The 16,980-nt window shown below is 41.2% G+C and overlaps 1 protein-coding gene across 1 annotated transcript; it reads left to right on the top strand.

Moving 5' to 3' along the window:
• Positions 1 to 4,557: 4,557 nt before the first annotated feature.
• Positions 4,558 to 13,256, top strand: LOC120292086 (G-type lectin S-receptor-like serine/threonine-protein kinase LECRK1). Its single transcript, XM_039309966.1, has 2 exons — positions 4,558 to 5,189; positions 13,025 to 13,256. Exons 1-2 carry the CDS (start codon positions 4,558 to 4,560, stop codon positions 13,254 to 13,256), a joined length of 864 nt encoding a protein of 287 aa, XP_039165900.1.
• Positions 13,257 to 16,980: the final 3,724 nt, after the last annotated feature.

The raw sequence follows: 16,980 nt of genomic DNA, 5'->3' as shown, positions 1-16,980 counted from the left end.
ATCGGTTTACTCAAGTTTCTACATTAACTCCGTCCTATTTGGTTATTAGAAAAAGTTGATGCGACTTTTTTTAACCATATTTTAAAGAAAGATGTGTTGATGAGGTTGCCACGTTAGATATTAAAAAAAAAAAAAAAGAATTGATTTCAAGATTTTAGAAAATAAAAAATTGAAATAAAAATTTGGAAAAAAAGAAGAAGAAGAATCATATATAGGAGAAGCTGAGAAGGATAGCATAGATGCAGTAAAGGTGGTGGCGGCTCAACGGCCACCCATGCATCAACGAGGGGCCAACGTCCCACACCAGACTTACGTAAGCTAGTGCGACCCTTGCTACCAACTTCGCATTTTGAAAATAAAAATAAAAATAAAGTAAGCGTGTGGGAGACAAGTGAGCCACCCTCGTCACTCGTCAACAGGGACCTTCCCACTAGCTACTCTCTCTCCTCCGACAATTACGGCCGCGACCCTTGCTCAGATCCACGACAAATGATGACCCCGGCACAGATTTGAGACAATGATCATAGCCCACATCGTCAAAGAAGAAGATCGAAGGAGAAAGCGGTGTTTGGCCGCGAGGTGGTGAACCTCTAGTGAATGGTGGATTTGAGCGAGAATAGAGATCTCGTTGCCATGGAAGCTTAAGAACCAGCACTAGCTATGGCTGTGAAATGAAGTAGCTGAATGCAAAAATTGATGGAGTCGATTCTGGGCATGATTTTTCTCTTTAAGTTTTCTTCTTCTTTTTCCCTAATTTTATTTTTGTAAATTTTCTAAAACAACCGATTATAGTTTAATTGCAACATCCAACATTTAGCTTTAAATATCTTTTAATAATTTTCTTCTATATTGGCTGGCGTGACCTCCATATCATTCCTCTCCAAGCTGCACAAGACTTAATTGCAGTCTAAGCAGCAAGCATTAGATCACCCCAATGACACGGTTCACAATCGTGTGGAGTACGCCGCTCACGTCGAGAACATTCCTCGCGGCGTGCTTCAGAGCACAAGGAAGAAGAAGGAGAAGGAAGAGGTAATTGTTTGGACGGGGAGAACCTCCATCGCACGAAACAAAGCAGCAGATTTCTCGTGGATAGACGTAGCCATCTCCTGCATTTCTAGAATTCCCTGCGGAAGGAAGACGACAATGGAGCGAGAGCAACGGACGGTGTGGGGGAGCGTGTGCTGACGTGTCAGTTGCCGGGGGTGGTGTTAGGAGTGCTGTGTACGTTTCGCGGGTCCCCCGGGGATTGATTAGGAGTGTTGTTTTTTTCTTGTGAAGTCCATTAGCGATCTGATTAAAGTCAAAATTAGACGGTTCACAATCAGATCCGCTTGATGCGGGAAGCCACAGCAAAATTTCCAGGTACGTACGCGCATTGAAACGTTCAATTTCCACGAACTGATCTGTGATCGCTTCGATTTCCACAGGAATCGAATCCTTTGTATTTTGGTAAAAAAAAAAAAACATTTTCCACTCCCAAAATCTCCTCCTCTAAACCTAAAAGATGTTTCGGTCAAAGTCTTCTAAATTTGTCTGTTTCTCCTTGCGAAATTTCAGGGTCACGACCGAAGATTAATGGATCCGCCCAAGTAGACCTGCCTTTTTCTAAATTTCCACGTACAGAAAAATAAAGAAACACGCCAACTCCAATCATGTTTCCGCGCACGGCACTTTTCTAATATGATTAAAATTTATAAATCTTGTTGGTAATATCACGTAACTTGTCGGTCCAAGTTTACAAAGTTAGCAATTTGCCAACATTAAATGCAAGAGTAAATCATCACCTTTCTTAGGAAATTATCCCTCAAAAGTTAAAAACTTAGCAGTGAAATTAGCAACTTAAGAGTGAATCTGATAAATTATCAATATGGGTCTCGCTATAAGTTGGTAAGTTACTAAGAAAGTAAGGAATTTGCCATTGGAAATATAACCTTTGGTTATCAACGTACTATGGGAATAAGTAACTCACCAACGTAGCCCCGCTTTTAGCATAATAAGTTGCCAACAATATGAGAGATTTACTAACACCAAATTCAATCTTAAATTGTAAACATCCCCCATTCAAGTTAGTAAGTACCAGTGAAATTAGCAATATGTCTGTTCTCTCTTAAGGTAGTATCACGTGAAGTATGAAATTTGCCAAAGGTCTTACTTAACTTATTTAGGAGGTTGTCTTTGGAGATTACCAGTATAGTTAAGGACTGTGAAAGTAGTAATTTACCAACGTAAGCTTACTTTTAGCTTAACAAGTTACGACCAGTGAAATAATAAATTATCAACGTCTTTAGAAATTGACCACCTATCTGATGAACCCACTTGAAAAATTTTAAAGCACTTAAGAGTTCACCGCTTGAGGTGGGGGTGATAACATCATGATTTCACTAGAAATTTACTAATTGCTGGACGGGCTCACTTGTAAAATTTTAAAGCACTTGGTGATCTACCACTATACACTAGATTCGAACGAGATAAAATCTTCATTTCTTATGTTAAAGCACTGGGTAATCTAGATAAACTTACTGTTTGAGGATGATAACATCATTTTTTCGTTGGTTAGTTACTAATTGACTGAAGGGGTCCAATTGTAAAACTCTAGAAAACTATTTTGTATTGTGCTGACAATTTACCAGTTGACTGACAGTTTCCCTTAAAAAAATCTAAAACATTTGGTAATCTACTGCTAGATGTCAAGGTGGTGGATTTATAATCTTGTTGACAAGTGACGAGAGAGATACTGGAATTCTATAAAGAGCGCTGGTTTACATCCTTGAGGCTGCGGTAGCTCGACTCGAGCAGCACCTCAAAGTTTCATCTCATATGGCTTCAATGATGCTCGAATCCTTCTGCTGCTCGTCACACTTCCGCTTTCCGCCAGGGCTCAGACCAATGGCAACCTCACCTTGGGCTCATCGTTAACGGCAGATGACCGGAACTCTTGCTGGCTGTCGCCGTTAGGCGAGTTCGCCTTCGGGTTCCGGAAAATGGGACAAGGGGCTCATTTGCTGGCAATATGGTTCGAGAAGATAGAGGAGAAGACCATTGTCTGGTCGGCGAATGGCAATAATCTAGCACCAGAAGGTTCGAAGATCCAGTTGACCACCGATGGCCGACTGCTGCTTACTGACCCGATTGGAAGAGAGTTGTGGTCTCTAGCGCGATTGGCGCTGGTGTAGTGTATGCGGCCATGCTCGACATGGGGAACTTTGTCTAGTTGGCCAGAACTACATCAACTTGTGGGAGACGTTCAGCCAACCGACCGACACGATGTTGCCCCGCAACAGTTAGATCAAGGACTAAAGTTCACGCTCGCTACTCGAAACGAATTACTCCGCCCGGAGATTCCACTTCAAGCTACAAGAGGACGGAAATCTCGCATTCTATGCCACTCTTGACCCGTGGGTTGCTTCAGATGCTTACTGGTTCAGCGACACCAAAGATAGCAGCTTCCGATTGATATTCAATCAAAGTGGTCAGGTCTACCTCACGGCTAGGAATGGAACAGTACTCAAACTCGTCACCTCAGGCACAGTCCTGACTAGCGGATTTTACCAAAGAGCGATCCTTGAATATGATGGGGTCTTCAGGCACTATGTCCACCCCAAGCTGGAAAACTCAAGTTCTGGCTCGGCAAAGGGCTGGTCGATGGTCTCTTCCCCGGTCCCTCCAAATATATGTGACAGCATCACGCAAACTATCGGTTCCGGAGCTTGTGGCTTCAACAGTTACTGTGCTCTTGGAGACGATCAGAGGCCCCGATGCCACTGCCCACCCGGATATACTCTGTTAGATTCAACAAACGAGATGAACGGATGCAGACAGAACTTCGTCCCGCAGAGTTGTGACGGAAGTAGGCTTGAAACAGACCAATTCACTTTGCATGAAATGCTCCATACAAACTGGCCAATGTATGATTATGAGCGTATTGCGGCACAAACCGAGGACAGCTGCAGACAGGGTTGCTTGGCTGATTGTTTTTGCGCAGTTGCTTTTTGGGGTAGGAGCGGAACTTGCTGGAAAAAGAAGATCCCTCTTTCCAATGGAAGGATGGATCCCAATGAGGTTGGAAAAGCTCTGATCAAGGTCAGGATAAATAACTCGACTTCAAATTCTATGGGAAATGGAAACAAGAATTCCACTCTGATTATCATCGGATCGGTGCTGTTGAGTACCTCTGTGTTTGTGAACTTGCTTCTACTCCTCATTACCTATTTAATTTATAGAAGCTTCCGATCTAGGGATTCTAAGTTGTCACGACCAGTCCAGATCAACCAAGCCACAGGCACGCAGACTTTCACTTATCAGGAGCTTCAAGAAGCAACGGATCAATTCAAAGAAGAACTAGGTAGGGGTGCTTTTGGAACGGTGTACAAAGGTGTTCTCAGATCTGAGTATACAAACTTTGTGGCAGTAAAATTGCTGGCAACAAGGACTGGAGAAAGCGAAAAGGAGTTTGAAAGAGAAGTGAGTGCAATTGGCCAAACTAACCACAAGAACTTAGTGCAATTGCTTGGATACCAATGAAGGTCAACACCGAGCTTACTGGTGTATGAGCTCATGAGCAATGGCACTTTGGCAGATTTCTATTTGGCGCTTCAAGGCCCAGCTGGTACGAGAAGAATAGAAATTGCCTGCGATGTTGCACGAGGCCTCTCTTACTTGCACGATGATTGCACCAGGCATATAATCCACTGTGACATCAAGCCGCAAAATATTCTTCTTGATGGCTTTCTTACAGCAAAAATATCAGACTTTGGGTTAGCTAAGCTCTTGATGGCAAACCAAACACGAACCACCACTGGAGTAAGAGGAACCAGAGGTTATTTAGCGCCAGAATGGTTCCGGAATATGCCTATTTCAAGCAAGGTAGACGTTTACAGCTTCGGCATTTTGTTGGTAGAGCTCATCTGCTGCAGAAAGAACTACAAGCCGGAATCAAAAATTGAAGCTCAAATTGTGCTGGTTGACTGGGCATATGATTGTTACCATGATGGGAGCGTACTTACGCTAGTGGAGAGCGATGAGGAGGCATCGAGTGACATAAAGAGGGTGGGAAGATTTGTAATGACAGCATTGTGGTGCATCCAGGAAGACCCGTCTTTGAGGCCAACCATGAAGAAAATCACTCGGATGTTGGAAGGAGTTGTTGAAGTCCCAGTACCTCAGTTTCAAGCTCTCTTATCAGTTCGGTATGATTTTGCTTATTAAGAAAACTGTTGTCACAGTAATCATGAAAAGTACTCGCATTGTCTGTAAGTGCCATTACGCCGGATCAAACATTTTCTAAATGTCTTCGCGTAGATCCTGCTTGACGATCGTCACAAAAGGGATTGCATGTGAGGCCGCATGCATTAATTGAGAAACTACGATGGTTGAGTGACCAAGTAATTATATATCAAATAATGGAGAATCGAAAAAATTTGAAGTCACGGGCATTATTATGTTGAATAACTTAGGAATTATATGTGGATCATATCCACATGTCACGGTAAAAACTAATGAGGCTCCATCAAAGCATTTTCATCGACGATTTTGCTTCACCAAAATTGCATTTGACACAGCGGAAGAGTATTTTAACTTGATCAAGCAAAACAGACCTTATCTGCTAAATTAGATGATGAGAAGAATATGAAACTTGCGAATCCTCTGGTCGTGGATCGGTGATCTGGAATCCCAATTTCAACAATTCTGCTGCTTTTTTATTCATACAGAATGGACACTCACTTCATCTTGGCAACCAACTTCTTCAAGACCAAAGAAATCCCAGTCTGCAAATCACGTAGTTGGAAGCATAATCAAATGATCTTTCTTCTCGATGCATCTATTGAGAATTAGGGAGAAGCAACACACGGTAGACAATTTTTCTAAGCAATCCGTATTCCGTATTCCTTTCCAAATGATCATTGGAGATCTTGTATAAACAAAGTAGCGAGCTACGGTCAAAGCCATTCCATAACGGGTCCAAACAGGACAGAACTGGAAAATACACCGAGACGAGACAATGGAAAGACCTCGGAGATTTAAATCTAACGATGGATCTACACCAGCAGCTTAATGGGTTCGATTACATGTTTGTCTTAGTCAACTATGGCGTCTGTTAACGCCTTCGCTATCTTTTCCATGCCATATTCTCAATTCGATGGGACGGAGGATATTTTGGTCAAGGGCCTTCTGTCTTTCGGTTATTTCACTTTGGAAAAAGTCTGCTTGCAACAATTTCATAGAAGTAGATTACTTGCCCCGTTCATGCAGCCGCGAAGCAGAAATCTACTAGACAATTATGAGCTTGTTCCCTTCGCATGCATGCATGAGGCCATTCCATTCAATGCATATACTTTCCTCCATGTCCAATGGATGCTCAATTTAAGAGCATCGACTTGGTTCACTCTCCTTAGGATTATTTATGATGCTACTTAGAAATAAAAATAATCCCCAAGGTGAATATTTGCTAACCACTATGTTAATGATGTATTAGTAAAAATGATATCTAATGTAGTGACGGGATGCGTGAGAGTTGTTTTGGTGATAATCGATGATGGAGTGCGTGTATGGGAATGAATGTTGATGGGTAATTGTGAAATGAGGGATGGAATAAGATTGGAACCAAGGCGTATAGGATGTGCCACCAGCCGAGGATTAAGATCCAGATAAACGAAGCTCACCACTAAGGCCTACAAATATTACCAGCCCAGGATACACGACTTCGAGATCGAAAAAGCTCATCAACAAGGCCTTTGTGAAAACCACCAGCCAAAGGTACAGTACTTCTTTGGTTCACCACCAAGGAAGAATCCACCTTCAAAGGATACAAAAACTAGGAGTAATTCTATGACATCCCGAATTTTCAATGCTGTTTTAATTAAATTAAATCGAGCATTTCATCGACTCGCCTAAAGTACTATTCTCAGAGCCGATCACTCGTGAGATAACTAGGCTATCTGGGAAAGTCATTAAGATATTTTAATGCAATAGACTTGAGGATTTGACCAAAAATCGACTACTCGACTGTGCTCATCTGTAGAGATCATTTCGGAACAATAAGATTGATTAAAAATCAGAGATAGATCGGTTATTTGAGATGTGTGGCTAAACGTGGGTGATTCCACTAATTATAAAATTATCATCGACCGGCACTAGATGGATTTTTCTATCGTTTTGGTACCTAATCCGTATTTGAATCCTCGAGATTTTCACGACAATCGAGAGTCGCCAATATGTCGAAGAGATTCATTGTGGCTTGAAAAAATCGACCACGGGTCATTTGCACTAAAAATTTCTAAAAACTACCCGATAGCCTAGGTCACGCTAAAAATGCGCCAAATCAAAACTAACCGCGAATTTGAATATGATTTAGTTCTGTCATGTCACAAGTCATTTTAGGAACGTTGACTCGCCTTCCAAAGATTTTTCTGCAAATCAGGATTTTTGGGAAAAAGTCGAGGTAGGACTGTTTTAGTCCAGAAAAATTCATATGATCGTTTTTTATTGTGGAATTTGGATGCTAGTGGGATCAATTGGTGAGGAAAAATACCAATTTGATGGAGGACTCAATATTGAAATTTTTGGGAGCCGAATTAAGCTAAGTCGGATGTGATTGAAGTCCAATTGAGGAAAAATGTGTACAAATTCATGTGCCCCATGGACCCAACCTTTGGACCACCTCAAATGCTTCTAGAAGGGGTGTTTTGTCTGGTTTTGGACTGTGCAGTCCAAGCCCAGGCAAGGAGGATAAGTGAAGACCAAAACCGATCCCACCAGCCCAAACTTGTCCTCCTCTCCTCCCCGTTTCCATCGAGCACTCTCCATCCTCTTTTCTGTCTTTGTTCGGAGTTTGAGCAAACTAGAATTGTCAAGCGCAGCCCCACCCAGTCGCCGAGTCACCACCACACGCCGTCGCCGCCGTCACATGCCTCGCCTGCTCACCGCGAGCCGCCGTCACTCCAGCCGCCTCCTTTCTGCCTCATCTGCGATCCTAGGAAGTCCCCGAAGCTGTTTGAGCTTGCCCCACTGCTGCCGGAGTCGTTTCGCCGCCTGCATGTCACCGTGAAGCCCGCTACAGCCCTTGCCAGTCTTCCTTGGCTGTTTCGGCCTCAACCAACCACCGAAGCAGCTTCGACCAGCACTGAACAGAGACCAAGCTAAGTGGGTCTCTAGGCCGTTGTTTGGCCTGTTTTGGAGGTGTTCCCGACCCTAGTTGGCAAGCCTACTTTGGAGTTTCTTGCCCTTCGTCGCATTCCCGTCGATTTGATCCGACCGGATCATTAATCAAGTAAGTTTAACTCACTAATCCCTGCTTAGTAGGTTAATGACGCTTAAGGGTTGTTTAATTTAGACTAAACATGGATTAGGTGGATAGTTATATTAGATTAGCAATTTAATTAATTGTTATTGCATGTTAGGTGGTTAGAGTAGTGTAGTTAGAGCTTAGACAAGTTTTAGTATTTATCTAAAGTAGTTCGAAAATTTTCCAAGCTCGTCTCAGCTTTTAATTAGGTTTTACAAGCCTAAGTTCTATTTATTTGCATTTAATAATTAATTTCCATAATTATTTATTATTTATTTATTTTCAGAAATTAGACTGTGGATATCCTGGCCGGAATTTTATGCTGATTGCGGTGGTGTGATCCATTTATTTAATTGAGTTCTAATTTGTGCAGATTTTTGTATGATTTGTATTTTAGAAATTTATTCCTAAATTTATTTTATTTCTGTAATTAACTGGAAAATCACCGGGCCTCGGTTTATGGCGCTAAAAATGGATTTGTGGACTGTTGAACTTAGTTTGATTTTTAAATGTGAAAATATTGTATCTTTAGCTAAGGCCGACTATGTACACACACACGATTATTTTTATCGAGAAGGATAAAAAGGGTAATTCGAATAGTATACTATATCGGTATATGAGGCAGCTTTTGGCGAGTATATTTAGTATACTATATCGGTATTGAGGCAGCTTCTGGCGAGCATATTTAGTATACTATATCGATATTGAGGCAACTTCTAGCGAGCATATTTAGTATACTATATCGATATTGAGGCAACTTCTAGCGAGCATATTTAGTATACTATATTAGTATCTGAGGCAACTTCTAGCAAGCATATTTAGTATACTATATCAGTATTGAGGCAGCTTCTGGTGAGCTATACTATCTACTATCAGCTTAGAATGAGCAGTCCTGATTATGATCAGACTTTATAAATAGTATTGATTGAGATGACCGAGGAATGATCTCGTTGACATGGAATCGACCAAGTCGATTGATCGAAGATTTGATCGATTGGATGATTTGATTAGTTGAAATGATTGAACTAGTTAGTAGAATTGTACTTGCTTGCGAGAAAGAGACTGAGGCTAAGGTAAGTCCTCTAACTTGTGTTTGTGCTTAAACAGCCTTAGAGCATATTTTCTTCCTAGTCAGGTCTTAGGGGGTTCAACTCGCTGAGACGTTGTCTTACCCTGTTATGGGATAACATTTCAGGTCTATAGATGGCAGCTCATGAATTTTTTGGACAATGTAAGAAGATTACAGAGCATACATCTTATATTTCGTTGCATGAGGGCCCTAGGGTTGGAACTATGAGCTAGTAAGGTCCATAGTCTAGGTTGATGCGGATCTCACTCACAATGTGACATCCTGATTTTTCAAATCTGATTTCAATTGAATAAATCGGGTCTTTCATCGACGCGTCAATAGTGTTATTCTCTGAGCTGATCACTTACGACATAATTGGACTATCTGGGGAAACAATTACGGAATCTAAATGCAATTAGACTTGAGAATTCGACTAGGAATCGACTGCTTAACCGTGTTGGTCTGCAAGGGTCATTACGGCATCGTCAGAGATCGATCGAGATCAAAAATAGGTCGATTCGACTGAGATATGTCATCAAATTGTGGGTGATTCCACTTGATTGCAAAATTCTCATCAATCGGCACTAAGTTGATTTTACTCGTCGTTTAGGTACCCGTGTCCGTAATTGAAATCTCGAGATTTTCACAACAACCGAGGGTCGCCAATGTGTCGGGGATGTACATTGTGACTTGAGATAAATCGATCACGGGTCATTTGCACTAAAAATTTCTAAAAGTTACTCAATAGGCTAAGTCACGCTAAAAGCGCATCGGAGTGAAATTAACCGTGAATTTGAACCCGATTTCGGAAATTGAAAGTTCTGTGGTGTCACGAGCTATTTTAGGAACGTCGGCTCATCCTCCGAAGATTTTTTTAGAGATTCCGGTATTTTACGGAAAATCGTTCGGACGTCGCGGAAAAATTAACAAAAATTCGTACGGGCCAAATTTAAGGGGATTTGGACTTTCGAGCCAAGCCTTTGAATGTCAGGGACTTGCAAAAAATTGTTTGGGATTTTTCTTCAGCGAAATTGAACCTTAATTTGGGAAATTCAGTAAGGAAATTGAATTTAATATAGTAAAATTCGAAATTGGACATAAGGCTGAAAAATTGGGACTTTAATTGGGGTTATTTGAGGGAAATTTGGTTGGAAAGTATTAGGGGACAAGCCATTAATGGAGTGGCTAAGGGTTGTTGACTATTTCCTTTCTTTTTTTGCAAAAATCTTCTCGGGCAAGCTGGCGTTGCCCACTCCACCTCCATCTTCGTGCACTTCTCTCTCTCTCTCGACCTCTCATGCTCACGTTTTCTTTTACTTTGCCTTTCATTCCCCTTTTTATTTTCCTTCGAAGCTGCTCCTGCGTCCATCTCCACTCACCAAAATTTCTTCCTCTTCCCTTCACCCATGGACACTTGTCCATAAGCCAACTCCTTCGGTCAACAAAAGAACTTCCCCTTCTCCTTAGTTGACCACCGAAGAGACCTAGCCGCTTGCTGCCAACGATCGTGCTCCATCTCAAGCTGCCAACTCATCGAAGACAACCCCTGCCACCGCCCATTTCATTTCCCCCAGTCTCTACCGCTTCCACCGAACTCCATCCACACGACCTCTTGTTCAACGGCACTGAGTCAAGCCCAGCAAGGAGCCACGAACGTTGATTGCTTCCTCGTCCAGCATCTTCATCCGTGTCTCGCCATCTCCTCCGTTGCAGCTTCGGTTTGTAGCAGCTCGGCCCAATGTTTGGTCCACCTCCAGCAGCTTCGGTCTTCTCCAGCTGCTAGCGAAGCTTAGCAAGCATCAACCGAAGAAGCTCTGCCCAGCGTCGTCCACACGCCAACGGCGGAGTCCGGCATCTCCATGAATTCTGTCGTGGGCTTCGAGTCTCTAGCCCATGGCCGCAGGCCCACGAATTCATCTTCAAGCCCAGCTGTGACCGTAAGTTTTAGCCCAAGAATTTAGCCCAGCAAAGTCCATCAAGCTCAGCCCATTCGAAACCCATGAAGCCAAGCCCAGTTCAGCAACCTAAGCCCGCGAAGTTAGCCCGCTTCAGGCCCGGTCCAATTCAAAAGAAAATCTCAGGTTGGGCTGAGATTTGTTGGGCCCATTTTAGGCTCGGTCCAAGTGTTCGTCGACGCCGTCGAAAATTCAGATTTTGGTCACCGTCACGCCGTCGTCGCAGTGAACCGATTTCCACACTTAACCGGTGAGTTTATACTCTAAACTCTGCTTAGTAGGCTAATGACGTCTAAGGGGTGTTTAGATTTATTTAATTAGGAATTAGGTAGTTAGTTAGATTAAATTAGAAATTTAATTATTTAATCGAGCATGTTAGGTGGTTAGCATGGTTTAGCTAAGGCCTAAATAAATTATACTGTTTATCTAGAAGGGTTCGGGAATTTTCCGGGTCCATATTGGTAATTAATTTAATAACTTTGGCCTAGGTTAGTATTTTTAGAAATTGAATTGATTTATTCTATTAATTTTCGAAATTAATGATTTATTAATTATTTTTCCGAAAGTTAGGCCGGATAGCCGGTGGCCGGAATTTCATGCGACGCAATGGTGTGATTAAATTCTACTATTGAGTTTTAAATTATGCAAATTGAGTGCTGATTGGATTGTTGATATTTAATTCCAAAAATTGTGAATTTTCAATATTTATTCAGAAATTCCCAAGTGTCGGGTTTTGAGACCGAAAATAGTTTTTAGTATTATATGAAATAGTGGGATTTCAAAAATGAAGGATATCAATTTTCTGGGTCAAGTTGACCGTGTACCCACACACGAGTAATTTCATGTGAATTTCTAATACGAAGAAAAAGGCCAGGCTCACCATTTTAATTGAAGCACTTGAGTGTAATGCACGGTGCCCTGGACCATATTTGAGTGATTGTGTGATGGTTAAGAGAAATTGTCCCGGGCTGTTAAGTTGGACGTTATCCCTATTCGGGATACCCCCTGAACAACGCGAAGCTAGTCGCATTAGATTCTGGACCCTATGCTCCTTCGGGAAAGCCGTCTGATAAAGAGACGTGCCGTGCTCAATGGGGGAGTATACCGTGCTATATGCCAAGATCAAAACTAGGAATGCATGATTAATTGAGTGTGGCGTTTCAGTTATTGGAACTTATTTGTTGCTCATGCTCTCATGTTGTTTGTGATATAAATTGTACCGACTGCGGGGTGGATGCGAGACGAGTAAGTCTCCTTGATTGTGTGATTATGACACTTTTGGGCGTATTTCCCTCCTAATTGGGGTTTAGAGCTTAGACTCACTAAGATTATATCTCACCCTCTTGTGGGACAACATTTTCAGGGTCGTCGAGTGGAGGACCTGGAGCTGAGAGGAGGTGATCGGAAGTGTAGGTCAGTTAGGATTGCTTCTTTTGGAAGGCTAGTCTTTTGTAGTCTTTTGGCCATAGACTTTTGTACATGACTCAATGTATATATAAAAGCATGTTTGTTTATGAATATATTATCCTGTTTTTTTTTTTTTTTTTATCTTGAGATGATTATTGTCAGGGGATTTAGAATCCGCTTCCGCATGTGCAATAAAACAAAAAGGGTCGGCAACTAGTCCTGGGAAGTCGCAGAATTTTATCGACTAGATAGGGATAGGCACGCGCTTGGGGTTTGGGGCGTGACACACAAGGTGCCACACCGATACAGATCATGGTACCACCAGGCTCAGGATGGTCAAAGAGAGGGCCCCATATCGAAGTCTGAGATATCTCTGTATGTTCTAGAGGTGGCTTATGGGAAGGGTACTATAGATCCCTCTGGAGGTTCGGTCATAGACGCGGTAGACCCGAATCTTGAAGAACCAGAGTCCCCGGTGCATTCTGCTGAAGGCTCCAATTGGAGTGTGAAGGGAGATGACGAGGAGGATGAGGACCCGTAGTTGTTAAAAGCCCCATGTTTTGTAAACTTGTGATTAGAGTGGTTTGTATTGTATATCTATGACTCGGTTTGTTATATATATAAGTGTGTTGTAGTGTTGGTTTTCAAAATATGGCCCTACTTTTCTATCTCATTGAATTGTTGTCTGGGATTATTTATCTGCTTTTGCATGTGCATTAAAATGAATGGGTCACGATGCGTCTGGGATATCACTATTTAATCGACCAAGCCGGGATGGGCATGCGCTTGGGGGATCGAGGCGTGACAAATTCACTCTCTAAAGACATTCGCTCATAAAAAGGAAAATCTCAATAATTCATATACTCCAAATTCACTGTCTTACATTAAAGAATTCGTCTTATTAAATAGAGGATAATTACATAGGAATAGACTAACCATTAAACACAAGAAACTATCTAATTAATTAAAGATATAGGAATTAGAAAAGCACAATAATGACCTAGGAACTAGACAATGCATTAAAACATCTAGAAACTTGAACTTTGACTCTTTGAAAATTACAACACACTTAAGACTCCCTAATGACACTTGATTAGATGCAAAGTAATTAAAATAGACTCTAAATTCGTTCGTCTCCTTGGGCAGTCTAATGGACATCTTTGAAGATCACCAAACAACAAAGGAAATTGTCCAGAACAGCGTTCGATTGTTAGATAGTCTATGAGTAGTTTTGGATTGACAATAAACTTGCGTATCGATGTCTTGATACCCGATCAACAACTATGAAATAGGCAACTTGTCCATTGAAGCAACAACTTTTCTGCATAATCGACATCTTCTACTTGAATCAATCGATGAAGCTCAATTTTCCCACATCAATCTCCCTAGGTTATTGAAGATTTGTCCTCAATTTTGTCATTGCTTCATTTCTAGGACGGCCTCTCCAACGAACTAGATAATACATTAGCTTCATACGAACAAATTTATTCAAACCATGCTGAAAAGTTGAAAATATGTCAAATATATTTTGACAATTGATTAGCACTTTGAGAGAGAATGCTTTGAGGCATATAAAATGTAGATGACCAATATCTCTCCTTCTTTACTTTGTTCTATGATCTGGTCTTGCTCATTTGATTTGGACTCTCATGGTATGAATCTTGTTGAGTCTCTTGAAGTTCCAAGTCAATCTTCTCAATTTCCTCAATGGTGATAACCTTCCGTTTAGGACAATCCACTTGTAGATGCCCATATTCGTAACACTTGAAGAACTTGCTATCTTCTTCACCATCCATTTCTTTTGGGAGCTCTTTAACAATCTCCCAGGGTTTTTCGATTTCTTTCTCTTGTTTTGAAAAATTCTCGACTTGGTTCGAAGAAATACATTTGAAGAAATACATACCTTTAGTTGAAGACTTAGCCAAAAATCTCTTGCCACCCTTTAGTCATTTCTCTATGAGGTTGATGTCTCTCTCCATTTGTCGAAGTTTGAAGCATAGTAAACCCTCTTGTGGTTATTGCGCTTGCCTCCTTAAATCTCTTACTTCTACATCTCGTAGGCTTCTTTCTCATGCTATAGGAGATTCAATGTTTGGTCTACGTTGATGATGGCCAGACATTTCTTTCTTTCTATTATATTTTTTTGAATGTAAATATGAGAAAAGATGCAAGATACGTAATGGAAGAAATCACTCAAAATGAGCTCAATCGTCAGCTTTGATACCAACTTGATGCGGTTGCGGGATGGACGAGTGTTGTTTTGAGTGATTATTGAAGATGAGTGAGTATATGGGGGATGAATGTTGATGGGTAATTGCAAAATCAATGATAGAAGACTATCGGAACCAAGGTGTACAGGACGTGCTGCCAACTGAGGATCAAGATGGAGATAAACAAAGCTCACGACCAATGCCTATAGAAATCACTAGCCAATGATACAAGACTTTGGGATTGAAGAAGCTGACCACCAAGGCCTATAGAAAAACCACCAGCCAAGAATACAATGCTTTTTTGGCTCACCACCTAGGAAAAATCCACCTTCCAAGGATATAAAAACCAAGAATAATTTACTCTCAAAAGATATTCTCCTAGAGGAAAATGTCAAGTATTCATTTACTCAAAATTCATCTTCTTATATTTTAGAATTCGCCTCATTATAAAAGGGATTATTACCTAGGATATAGACTAAACATTGAAGACATGGAAACTTCCTAACATTAATGTCATGGAAACTAGAAAACATAATAAAGACCTAGAAACTAGAAAATGCATTACAACATCTAGAGACATGAGCTTTGACTCTTTGCAACCTACAACACGCTTAAGACTTACTAATGACACTTGGCTAGACGCAAAGTAATTCAAATAGATTCTAAATTCATTCATCTCCTTGGGTAGTCCAATAGTCTTCTTCATAGATCACCAAACAACATAGGAAATTGTCTAGAACAACCTTCAATTTTTAGATAGTCTTTTAGTAGTCTCGGATTGACAAAAAAATTGAGTATCAATGTTCGGTAGCCAATTGGCAACCATGAAATCGACAACTTGTGCACCTAATCGACAACTCTCTTGCATAAATGACATCTTCATCTTGAATCAATTGACAAAGCCAAATGCTTCTACATCAATGTCAAAGGCTTCAATGTTCTTGGCAAGTTGAATCTCCCATGATGTAGCAAAAATCACAATATATATATTGCTAGGGATCAACAGATTAAATCCCTAATTTTAGGCGTCAATAGCTGGTCCCTAAGCAAAAACCATGTCTATCTAGTGTTAGTAAATCAAGCTCCGTTGAAATCCATCCATCTCTTATCTTCATCACCTTGATGTCCTAAAAGACATTCGGTTGTGGTCTGTTTATCACATGCAGAGCACTGAATCGAAGTTTAAAGTCGAGTATGTTGCCTTGCCTCGCTTCAACGCGCGTCTGTAAGATTTTTTTTTTTTGAAGTTGTTGCCCTTCATCTATAATCTCTAAATGCTTTATATTTTTATAAGATAAGTGCACCATAAGTTCTAGAAGTTATTGGAAACGTGGTTGAGCTTGAAACATTCGAAAAGTGCAATCAAGTCTTAATATTTATCAAATTATTTCAATCAAGTTGCTGTATCGGTCCTGTTCAATTTGCCTCATTTTTCGAAGGAAGAGGTGCTGATGAGGGTGCCACGTTGACCATTTTAGAACAAAAAAATTAATGGAAGATTTGATTTTAAGATTTAAAAAATTAAAATATGAAAAAACAGGATGAAAAGAGGAAGAATAAAAATAAGAGAAGCTGAGAAGGACGGTGGTAGTTCCAATTTAGGCGGAGGCAGCTTGGCAGGCACCACACATTGGCGAGGGCCGGCGACCCCCGCTAGACTTTGGTGAAGCTAGTGTGGCCCTCGCTACCACCTTTACATACTGAAGAAAAAAATAAAGTAAGAGCGCGTGAGGATAGGCACGGTGGCAGCCCTCGGCACTTGTCGATAAGCACCTTGCCACTAACTACCCTCTCTCGTCCGACAATGATGGCCACGACCCTTACTCAGATCTACAACCAAAGGGCAACTCTCACCTAGATATGAGGTGATGATGGTCACAGCCCGAGACATCAAAGAAGAAGAAGAAGAAGAAGGTAGTGGTGCTCGACCGCAAGGCAGGGGACCTCTGATGACTAGCGGATTTGGGTGAGGAATAGAGATCTGGTTGCCATGGAGCTTGAGAACCACCATTAGTTATGGCCGCAAAAATGAAGTAGCCAAATGCAAAAATTGAT

The sequence above is a fragment of the Eucalyptus grandis genome, chromosome 3 (genome assembly GCF_016545825.1).
Source record: "Eucalyptus grandis isolate ANBG69807.140 chromosome 3, ASM1654582v1, whole genome shotgun sequence".
Classification (NCBI taxonomy): domain Eukaryota; kingdom Viridiplantae; phylum Streptophyta; class Magnoliopsida; order Myrtales; family Myrtaceae; genus Eucalyptus; species Eucalyptus grandis.
The sequence above is the reverse complement of the archived record's forward strand: the minus strand, read 5'-3'. Positions and strand labels throughout refer to the sequence as shown.

What these genes read in the sequence shown, in the direction of transcription:
- LOC120292086 (XM_039309966.1), top strand. Translation starts at nt 4,558, where the DNA reads ATGAGCAATGGCACTTTGGCAGATTTCTATTTGGCGCTTCAAGGCCCA. An exon ending in CAAGCTCTCTTATCAGTTCG is followed by an intron (nt 5,190 to 13,024) that starts GTATGATTTTGC and finishes ACACCGATACAG; the next exon opens with ATCATGGTACCACCAGGCTC.